The sequence below is a fragment of the Phyllostomus discolor genome, chromosome 5 (genome assembly GCF_004126475.2).
Source record: "Phyllostomus discolor isolate MPI-MPIP mPhyDis1 chromosome 5, mPhyDis1.pri.v3, whole genome shotgun sequence".
NCBI classification, from domain to species: domain Eukaryota; kingdom Metazoa; phylum Chordata; class Mammalia; order Chiroptera; family Phyllostomidae; genus Phyllostomus; species Phyllostomus discolor.
The window spans coordinates 123,606,721-123,618,849 of NC_040907.2; the positions used below are offsets into that span (position 1 = coordinate 123,606,721).

General features: G+C 38.9%; 1 protein-coding gene across 1 annotated transcript in view; it reads left to right on the forward strand.

Moving 5' to 3' along the window:
- CFAP70 (cilia and flagella associated protein 70) overlaps window positions 1-12,129 on the forward strand; it is a 116,493-nt gene that overhangs the window by 76,295 nt on the left and 28,069 nt on the right. Inside the window, 1 exon segment of the mRNA XM_028513969.2 lies at window positions 10,284-10,442. Coding sequence (XP_028369770.1) covers window positions 10,284-10,442 — 159 coding nt within the window.

Genomic DNA, 12,129 nt, shown 5'->3' on the forward strand with positions numbered 1-12,129 from the left:
TGAATTTCAGAATAGAAATCAATGCAATGGGGAACAGCCAAAAACAGAGAAAATTAATGAGACCAGTATGAGATTTTTTGAAAAGATCAATTAAATTGATAAATTTGATTGGAAAAAAAGAAGATACATTGTACCAATGTATCTGGCTGTACAAGTCTACATTCCCATCAATCAGGAATGAAAGGAGACACTGCTGCAAGTCTTATCCATATTAGAAATACAGTAAGGGAAAATTATTAACAACTTAATGTCAACAAATTCAACAACTTAGGTGAAATGTAAATACCTTGACAGGCATAAAAAGTTTACTCAGGAACAAAGAGAAAATTTGAGTAGCCCTATATCTCCTAAGGATTAAATGTGTAAGTAAAAATCTCTCACAAAGACACTCCTGGCCTACCCTCTTCCTATCACAAACTTAGAAAATAGAAGAGGGAATACTTCCATTATTGAAGTTTGAGAATGCTTGTCATCATGATACCAAAACCAGACAAATCCATCTAAGGAGAGCATAAACTTCATGAACCTAGACACAAAAATTCTTGACAAATAGCCTATCAATTTTAGCAACATATATAAAAGATAAGCTATCCAATCCAAGTAGTTTGTAAGTTTGGTTTCGCATTTGAAAATCAGTGCAGTTTACCACTAGACCTGCTAAAATTAAGAAGACCGATGAAGATTAATAAAGTTATAGAAAGGATATGCAGTTACTGCAATTCTCAAACATTTCTGGTGGGAATACCAAATGGTATAACTAGGAAGTTTCATTTTTAATTAAATTTATTGGGGTGACACTGGTTAATACAAGTATATAGGTTTCAAGAGTACAATTCTATAATACATCATCTATATATTGCACTGTATTCACTACTCAAAGTTAAATATATATTAGACCCTTTTTACCCTTTATTACCTCTCTCCCATCCCCTTTTCCCTCTGGAAACTACCAAACTGTTATAAGGTTTTGTTTTTTTGTCTTGTTTGCTCATTTGTTACTTTCTGTTTTATAGCTCACATATGAGTTAAATCATACAGTTCTTGACTTTTTCTACCTGCCTTACTTCATTTAGCATGGTGTTCTCAAGGTCCATCCATTGTGTCACAAGTGGCATTATTTCACCTTTTTTATGGCCATGAAGTATTCTATTGTGTATAGGCACCATATCTTCTTTATTTAATCATCTATAAAAGGACACTATTGTTTCTATGTCTTTTTTCTCCTTTTTAATTATTATTTTTTATTGTTGTTCAAGTACAGTTTTCTCCATTTTCACCCCACCATGGCCCCCCACCCCATTCATCTCCATCTCCCACCCTCAAACCTACCCCTTTTGGCTTTGTCCATTGTGTCTTCCATACATGTTCCTTGATGGACCTTCCCCTATTTTTCCCTATTATCCCTTTCCCCCTCCCCTCTGGTTACTGTCAATTTGTTCTGTATTTCAATGTCTCTGGTTGTATTTTGCTTGCTTGTTTGTTTTGTTGATTAGGTTCCACTTATTTGTGAGATCATATGGTATTTGTCTTTCACTGCCTGGCTTATTTCATTTAGCATAATATTCTCCAGTTCCATCCATGCTGTTGTGAAGGGTAGGAGCTCCTTTCTTTCTGCTGTGTAATATTCCTCTGTGTAAATGTACCACAGTTTTTTTGATTCACTCATGTACTGATGGACACTTAGGTTGCTTCCAGCACTTAACTATTGTAAATTGTGCTGCTATGTGCTCCAAACCATTTTCCATAGCGGCTGTAGGAGTCTACATTTCCACCAGCAGTGAATGAGGGTTCCTTTTTCTCCACAACCTCTCCCACACTTGTTATTATTTCTCTTGTTGATAATAGTCATTCTCACAGGTGTGAGATAGTATCTCATTGTAGTTTTGATTTGCATTTCTGTAATAGCTAGTGAAGTTGAGCATCATTTTGTATATCTGTTGGCCATTGACATAGTTAGAATGACCATATTACACAAAGCAATATACAGATTTAATGCAATCCCTGTCCAAATCCCAATGGCACTTTTAAAAAAAGAAATACAGGTTCTGGCACAAACAATGCCCCTTTTTATTACAAAATCTTTTATTACCAAATCATAAGCATGTAATTCTATAATATAACAATATCACACTCCAGCACGCCATATGACATTTTAGGTGAAATGTTCAAATTAAAACTATAAATTATTACACCTATATTATAACCCTACCAACTACACTCAAGCAGGCATTACTTCTGCTGGACTCTGTAGAACAAAAAAATCATCAGATTTGTATAGAACCACAAAAGACATAAATAACCAAAGCAATCCTGAGGAAAAAAGAGCAAAACTGAGGTATCAGACTCCCTGACTTCAAATTATACTACAAAGTACAATAATCAAAACAGCATGATATTGGCAGAAAAAAACAGACACTCAAACCAATGGAACAGAATTGAGAGCCCAGAAATAAGCCCACATGTATTTGGGTAAGTAATTTTTGACAAAGGAGCCAAAAACATTCAATGGAGAAGTGAAGACCTCTTCAATAAATGGTCCTGGGAAAACCAGAAAGCCATATGCAAAAGAATGAATCTAGACTGCTATTTGTCACCATACACAAAAAATTAACTCAAATGGTAAAAGACCTAACAATAAGATCTGAAATAATAAATTACATAGTCATAGCAGCACAATTTACAATTGCCAAGTGCTAGAAGCAACTTAAGTGCCCATCGGTAAATGAGTGGATAAAAAACTGTGGTACATTTACACAATGGAATACTATACAACAGAAAGAAATAAGGAGCTTCTACCCTTTGTGACAGTACAGATGGAACTGGAGAGCATTATGCTAAGTTAAATAAGCCAGGCACCGAAAGACAAATACTATATGATCTCACCTATAAGTAGAACCTAACCAACAAAACAAACAAGCAAGCAAAATATAATCAGAGACATTAAAATAAAGAACAAACTGACAGTAACCAGAGGGGAGGAGAAGAGAATAATGGGGGAAAATAGGGGAAGGGCTGTCAAGAAACATATATAAAGGACACATGAACAAAGCCAGCAGAGGTTGGGGAGTAGGATCCAGGGTGGAAGGTAGGGATGGGTGGGGCAGGAGTAGTGGTGGGGGGAAAATGGAGTAAACTGTACTTGAAAAACAATTATAAAATGAAAAAAAAGGAGGAAATATAGGGAGAATTTACTGTATTTGATCCCAAAGGCAAGGGAAGGAAAAGGAAAAATAAATGAATGGGACTGTATCAAACTAAAAACCTTCTACACAGCAAAAGAAATCATCAACAAAACAAAAAGGCAATCTACCAAATGGGAGATGATATTTGCACAGAACACCTCTGATAACAGTTCATATCCAAAATATATAAAGGACTCATACTGAAAAACAAAAACAAATAATCCAATTAAAAAATGAGCAGAGGACCTGAACAGACTTTTCTCCCAAGAAGACAACCAGGTAGTTTTAAAATAAAGTTACACATACGTGCGTCAGCGATTTCACTCCTTGGTATTTACCCAAGAGAAATGGAAACATATGTCCTTGCAAAGATTTATATACAAATATTCATAACAGATTTATTTATAGTAGGCAAAAACTGGAAACAACCCAGTCGCCTATAGATAGGTAAATGGTTAATAAAGTTTTGTGGAACCACATAATCAAAAACCACTTAGCAAAGAAAGAAATTACTGATATACACAACATGGATGAATCTCAAAAACATTATGCTAAGTTAATAAGCCAGATGCAAAAGAATACATACTGTATCACTGTATCATTGCATTTAAGTTAAGTTCTTTAAAAAGCAAAACTAATCTATATTGACAGAAAGCAGGTCAGTGGTTGCCTTGGGCTGGGAGCTGGGGATTAACTGTGAAGAGCACAAGGGAGCTTGGGGGAGTATTTAAAGTCTTGTATATTGATTGTGATAGTGGTTACCTAAGTGTAGATATTTGTTAAAATGCATTAAAATATACACTTAAAAGTGAACACTTTATCATATGTAAATTATACCTCAGAAAAGCTGAATATCAATAATTTTTTTCATTAAGATCCTCACTTACCCTTTAATTATCAGTCTGTATAATTGAACCACTCTCCTTCATAAAATACAAGTTGGATTGCCTCCTAGATCTCTGACAATTTTTGTTTCCTTTGTTAGCTTCTCTTTCTTGTCATGCTATTTAGATACAATTTTCCAATAGCACAGTCTTACTTTCTTTTTTTTTTTTTTTTTTTACTTTTTAAAAAGATTTTATTTATTTATTTTAGAGAGATGGGGAAGGGAGGGAGAAGGAGAGGGAGTGAAATGTCAATGTATGGTTGCCTCTAGCACACCCCATACTGGGGATATAGCCTGCAACCCAGGCATGTGCCCTGATTGGAAATCAAACCGGTGGTGCTTTGGTTCGCAGGCCTGCGCTCAATCCACTGAGCTACACCAGCCAGGGCACAGTCTTACTTTCTAAGTGGCCATCTACCCTCAGTTTTCTTTTCACTACTGATAACTCTCAAATATCTGTAACTCTGACATCCCCCTAGAAACCAGCAGCTAGATTATTCTACTAGTGAATTCAACTCCTTATCTTCTAAAACAGGGGTATCAAACTCATTTTCACCAAGGGGCCACATCAGCCTCGCAGTTGCCTTCATAGGGCTGAATATAATTTTAGGACTTTGTAAATGTAACTACTCCTTAACAGTTAAGTGGGAGCTGGGCACTGCCACTGAATAGAAACAAGGTGCTGGGCCAATTAAACAAGGTGGAGAGCTGGATTCGGCCTGCGGCCTTGTGTTTGCCACCCATGTTCTAAATTGACTCTACATCCTTACATTAGGCACCCAAGCTCATGATCTTATCCATGTTCCTCTTTCTTGCTTGCTCATCCTTCCCAGATCCCTTATCAGGTTAATTCCCAAGACTAGTTGGTTCTCTTTAAAAATGTTGGTTGCATCTTCATTTATGTTTTAAAAGATTTTATATACTTTTAGAGAGAGGGAGAGAAACATCAATGTGCGAGAGAAACAGAAACACCTATCAATTGCCTTTCACATGCCCCCAACTGAGGACCTGGCCTGCAACCCAGACATGTGCCCAGACATGTGCCCTGACTGGGAATCAAACCACTGACCCTGCAGTTTGCAGGACAACTCCCAGCTCACTGAGCCATGCCAGTCAGGGTGCATCTTCCCTTTTGATTCCACTACTCTGCATTATCAAATGCCTATAGTGTTGTAATAGCTTTATTACAGACCTCTTGTCTACATCCACACTGTTTTTCTCCTTGTTCCCTGGTACTGTTAGAATAATCTTCATAAAATACCACTTTCATCCTTTATTTTTCTGCTTAATACCCTTCATTGTAACCCTCTCCTTTTGCCTGTAGAAGAAAAATCCTAGCATTCAAATGTCAATACAGTGTTGACCTAATCTAACTTTTCCTTAATTTTCTTTTTTTTTTTTTAGAAAAGTTTAAAGATTTTATTTATTTATTTTTAGAGAGGGAAGGGGTGGGGGGGGAGAGAGAGAGAGAGAGAGAGAGAGAGAAAGAAACATCAATGTGCAGTTGCTGAGGTCATGGCCTGCAACCCAGGTATGTACCCTGACTGGGAATCGAACCTATGACACTTTGGTTCACAGCCCATGCTCAATCCACTGAGCTATGCCAGCCAGGGCTAATTTTCTTTATGCAATCTTCAATAGCCAGTAAAATAAATGACTACTTCCATGCTTTTGCCAGTGGCATGCCCCCAGCTTGAATGCCCCTTCTTTTCTATCTATTCAATTTCTACGTATTTTTCAAAGCGATATCTCTTTTTTTTTACACTTTAAAGAGTGTTTTATTACAAAGCTTCTTTTAAAAAATGCTCAGCATGTTAACTCAAACTGGAATGACAAATGTTAGATGACAGTCTGGGGCAAAGGCTGTGCTGTGCTGTTTAAAAAAAAATGGGTACATCAATGATCATTTTAACAAGTAGCATAAAATTCCACTAAATGGCTAATAAAAACAGATACAGAACATTTAAAGTAATAACAATTCAAGTTCTGGGCTTTTTACAAGAAGGGGTGAGAAGAAATGAAAATTCACTACAAACTGGTCTACTGAAAATATCTGTTAAGTTTACCATTAAAAAAAAAGAGAAGAAACTTCCGGCCAAGATGGGGGCATAGGTAGACACACTGTGCCTCCTTGCACAACCAAGTTAAGGTCAGCAACAATTTAGAAACAAGATAACAACCAGATCTGACAGAAAATTGAACTGTATGGAAGTCTGACAACCAAGGAGTTAAAATATACATATTGATCTAGACCAGTAGGAGGGGCAGAGTCCAGCAGCTGGGCGGACAGGGTCGTGGCACAAAAAGCACGCATAAAGCTTAACCCATCCCAGGCGCTTAAGTCATCCCCAGCACACAGGTGGCTGGCAGACCCAGCGAGGTGGCAATTGTGAAGCGAGGCACTGTGTGCAAGGCACCTGACTGTCCAGGCCACATTCGTGCACAGATAAACCAGATGAAATTGGTCAGTGAGACAGACTGTGCCACCCAGGGTCCCAGCTCTGGGAAATACAACTTCGGGGCACTGATTGAAAACACCTGTGGGGGTTGAGGCACAGGGAGAGACTCCTAGCCTCACAGGATATTGTGTTGGAGAGACCCATGGGGTCCTAGAATATATACAAGCCCACCCACATGGGAATTAGCACCAGAAAGTCCCAGTTAGCTTGGGAGAAGTGGCGGAAGGGTCTGAAATCTGACGGAGAGAGGAGCAAGCACCATTGTTTCCTCTTGGACCCTGCCCCCACATACAGCATCACAACCCAGAAACTGGGTTGTCCTGCCCTGGAGAACACCTAAGGCTCCACCCCTCACTACATAACAGGTGCGACCAGAACCCCCCCCCCCCCAAAAAATGGCTCAAACCGAAGTACAAATCATAGCCAATATTTTTAAGCAACCAAGAGATAGCCAACCTATCAGATGCACAGTTCAAAGTACTGATGATCAGGATGCTCACAGAATTGGTTGAATTTGGTTGCAAATTAGATGAAAAAATGAAGGCTACGATAAGAGAAATGAAGGAAAATGCACAGGGAACCAATAATGATGGGAAGGAAACTGGGACTCAAAACAATAGAGTGGACCAGAAGGAAGAAAGAAAAAAATCAAACAGAAAAGAATGGAGAAAGAATTCAAAAAAATGAGGAGAGGCTTAGGAACCTCCAGGACATCTTTAAACATTCCAACATCCAAATTATAGGGGTACCAGAAGGGGAAGAGGAAGAGCAACAAGTAGAAAAGTTATTTGAACAAGTAATAAAAGAGAACTTCCCCAATCTGGCAAAGAAAATAGACTTCCAGGAAGTCCAGGAAGCTCAGAGAATCCCAAAGAAGTGGGACCCAAGGAGGAACACACCAAGGCACATCATAATTACATTAGCCAAGGTAAAAATGAAGGAGAGAATCCTAGAAGCAGCAAGAGATAAGGGAACAGTAACCTACAAAGGAGTGGCCATCAGACTGTCAGCTGATTTCTCAAAAGAGACCATGCAGGCAAGAAGGGGCTAGAAAGAAGTATTCCAAGTCATGAAAGGCAAGGACCTACATCTAAGATTGCTCTACCCAGCAAAGCTTTCATTTAGAATGGAAGGGCAGATAAAGTGCTTCTCAAATAAGGTCAAGTTAAAGGAGTTCATCATCACCAAGCCCTTATTATATGAAATGTTAAAGGGACTTATCTAAGAAAAAGGAGATAAAAACACATGTATAGTAAAATGACAGCAAACTCACAATTATTAACAGCCACACCTAAACCAAAAACAAACTGAGCAAACAACTAGAACAGAAACAGAACCACAGAAATGGAGATCACATGGAGGGTTAGCAACAGGGAAGTGGGAGGAGGAGAGAGGGGGAAAAGGTATGGAGAATAAGTAGCATAGATGGTAGGTAGAAAATAGACAGGGGGAGGGCAAGAATAGTATGGGAAATGTAGAAGCTAAAGAACTTACAAGTATGACACATGGACATGAACTAAAGGGGGGGAATGTGGGTGAGAGAGGGTGAGCAGGGTGGAGAGTAGTGAAGGGGGGAAAATGGGCCAACTGTAATAGCATAATCAATAAAATATATTTAAAAAAAGAATATCAATAAAGTTAAAACTGCCCTGTCAAAAAAAAAGAGAAAAGAGCAGAAGAAAAATAAAATGAAATATGTAGTACTGTCCACTGCTACCGACAGAGTGGATTTGGCTGTTACGTTTATTCAGCTCTATCAAACACCTTCAAAGACAGAGAGGCCACTATTTGTTACAAGTCATTCACAGAGAAGCCACTTATTGGACAAGATGCTGCTCAAAACAAAGGTGGCTTCTTTTCATTTCATTTTTATTTCAAACTTTTCCAGACCTTTGAATTTTACTTAAAAGTTCATAGCTAGCAAAATATACAAGAAAATTGAAACTAAAAAGTGTAAATTAAAAAATTCAAGTTTAAAAAAAGCAAACATTAAGATTGATCCTTTTGCACTGTTAAGTAAAAGCTTTAGGAGGAAGAGAAAGAAAAGTAAAGACGGAGACAAAGAGGGAACTCTTCCACAGGGTCCCCACTGGGAGGAGGGAGGGCATGCTGGCTGCTGGCTCCAGTTGCTTGTGGCAGCTGCAGCAGCCAAGTGACTGTCCTGGCCAGAAGGTGACAGGTATGGATTCGAGATGCTCTGGGAAGGGCACGGGGACGTGAGGGAGGCAAGCTGCTCAGTGGGCCCGGGGCCTGCTAGCAAACTCATGTGCTTTTCAATTTTCTTTAAAAAAACCTTTAACGCCTTATTTTGGAACTTGGCTCTCACAGAGGATGAAAGAGGGTTTGGCAGTGATTGTCTCTATGGATCAGTGCTTCTAGCAGTGAAGCTAGAAACCTCAGAAGCTAGTGAAGCTAGAGTGACCTCAGAGTGAAGTTGGTGTCTGGCCTCATTTGAGGTAGACTGGGCAAGCCGTGGAGACAGTCTGGTTTTCAACAAGCTTCCATCTCCAGAAGAGGTCCCGGGGCTCTGCCTTGGCTTTGCACATTGGGAATGAGCTTCGTTTTCCACCATGTTTCAGATGTAGGCAGCTGTCATTCTCGGACCTGTACCTGATGTGGATTCCTGTAGTTTCTCTCTCTTCCTCTTCTTTTTCTGACCATAATTGTCTCTTGCAGACCAGCCCGGATAAAGCTGCATATGTAGCTGTCTTTCCTTCCACACTGATTCATAATATTTAGCCTTCTCTTCACAGGAAAGGGCATGTCACCTTCTGCCTAGAATCTGGTTGATAGCTGCACTTTCTTTCAGGGTACACTCAGCCATGACATTGGCTCTCATTTCTTTCATGTATAACATAAAAGCATTCAGAGGCTTCTTAATGTGAGGTCTTTTTGGCTCCTGCTCCTTTCGCTATTCATGCTGAGGTTTCCTAAAAAGTGGGTGTGGTGGTGTTGCAGGAGGGGTGCACAGCACGAGGAAGACACCAGAAGGGAGAGGAGAGAAGGAGAGCATCTGTTTACATCACCAGTCAAACCTGAGCTGGGGCAACCCTCCAGCTCTCCACAAGCCTGAACACCTCAAAGCCGTATCTCTTGCTCTAGCTGAGTGACTTCTAATCAGGAGCCAGCTGGCACTGCTCACTTCCCACCTGGAATTGCTTTTTATTTTATTTGTCAGTGTTTGCTTGAGAGGCGACATGCATGTTTAAGAGCTTCAGCAAATTATTTAACTCCACCATGACTTACTTAGTTTAAAAGAGTATAATAAATAACATATGTGAAAAATAAATGAGATTATACATTAAAATCCTTACTATAATATTTGGCAGAGTCTTGATCTAACACAGCTACTTTATTAGTAGTAGTAGTAGTAGTAGATTAAACACTGAGATGATTACAATTCCTGTTCTTCAGGGATTTTAATATAACCTAAAAATATATTAATCTTTTTATCTGGATTTTTGAGATTTTGAGTTTAGCAAGTTACTTTTATAATGAGTATCTGTTTGAGACTTAGGCTAGCGGCAGGGATAAACCAGGAGTCATAGTGGCAGAAGCCATAGTACCATTTTAGCTTCTACTCTTTAAATTATATCAGAAATATAAAAAGTCTGAAAAACAAGTCTGTCCATGCAGTATTTCAGGAATATGTTTTTATGTTTTGAAAACTGATTGTATTTTATCTTCTGTACTAACCTTTTAATATTCAATATAGGAAGGGGTGTTTCTTTTCTCATTAAAATTTAATCTATTTAGGGCCAGGACCTCGGTTATCCATTCTGGACGAATTTCTTGACGAATCTTCCAAACGGCTGTCATATTCACAAGAACAAGTTTTGCCTGTACCATCTCAGGATCCATTAGTCAGCCAAAAACCATCCACTGTATTTGTCAAGGAGACACCAGAAAAAAGAGGTAATTATGAATAAAGATTTCTAATTTAAAAAGGGATATAAACAAACTAGACAAGGATGAGAACTCCTGTGATTACCAAAATGGAAATTTTAACTTGTTTGAGGTTGATTAGTTTATCCATCATTTTGCCTAAGTGCCTTCATGTGAGGCTAGGCTCTGAATCCAAACTTAGTAATACAACTCTTTGTTTTTCTAAAAAAAAATATATAAAAATTTATTTGAGCCAAAACTGATGACATGCTGGGAAGCAAGTTTTCAAATGCTCCAAACTCAGTAAACAAGGATTATGCCAGAAATAAGAGAAATAAAAAATAATAATCAAGTAAAAGAAATAAAAATATCAAAAAATAATAAAAATAAACAATAAAATGCAAGTTCTATAGGATAGCAAAGTGAAATTCATCTCAGTTTCTCAGTTGTTGGTGTTAGACTTGTGATCCTCCTCTAGATATGTTTGTGGTCCTTTCTCTACTCAGGTCTTATTGTCTCACACTTGGGAAAAGAAAAAAGAAAAAGAAAAAGTAGAAAAGCCTCCTGCTGTCTTTAAACCCACCAAGCAAGTTCTGCTGGTCTTCCTGGATGCTGCAGGCAGAAAGGGGCTGGGAGGAAAAGTGAAGTTGGGCTTCACTTTTTTCCTTTCCTGTGGTTTTGCAAGGATGGGGCTCGGTCTGGGTTGCAATGTTCACGGGTGCCCAGCTCCAGCCCAGGCCTTCAGAGTGCAGCAGGGCCCCCACTGTCCCTCTGCACCAGAACCACGCCTTTAATCCACCACAGTGTTCTGGCCATCAGGTGCCCTTATTTGGAGCAAATCACGCCCCTTGTCCTCCCTCTTCACTGGCCTAGCCACTGGGCGAGTTCCTTAAACAGCGGCTGATAGCCCATTTTTTTTTAAGTAAATTCCTCTTGTTTGCCCCTGCCATTCTCAGCAAGAGCCCTGCACAAGAATTCCTTAAACAGTGGCTGAGTATGGTACTGGCATAAGAACAGATACATAGACCAATGGAACAGAATAGAGAGCCCAGAAATAAACCCAAGTTTCTATGGTCAATTAATATTCAACAAAGGGGGCATGAGCATAAAATGGAGTAAAAGTCATCTTGCCAATAAATGGGATTGGGACATCTGGACAGCTACCTGCAAAAAAATTAAACTCGATCACCAACTTGCACCATACACAAAAATAAATTCAAGGTAGATAAAATATAAGTTGTGGCACCATTAAAGTCCTAGAGGAGAACATAGGCAGGAAAATCTCAGATATTTCATGCAGCAATATTTTCACTGATATGTCCCCTAGAGTAAGGGTCATAAAGGAAAGAATAAACAAATGCGACCTCATCAAAATAAAAAGCTTCTGCACAGCTAAAGAAAACAGCACTAAAATGAAAAGAGAACCAACCGTATGGGAAAACATATTTGCCAATGATACCTCAGACAAGGGTTTAATCTCCAAAATATATAAAAAAACTTTCACGACTCCACTCCAGGAAGACAAACAACCCAATTTAAAAAATGGGCAAAGGACTCAAATAGATAATTCTTTAAGGAGGACATAGAGGGCCCAGAGACATGAAAAGATGCTCAGCATCACTAGCCATCAGAGAGATGCAAATTAACACCGCAATAAGATACCACTTCACACCAGTGAGAATGGCCATCATCACCAAATCAACAAGTGTTGGAGAGG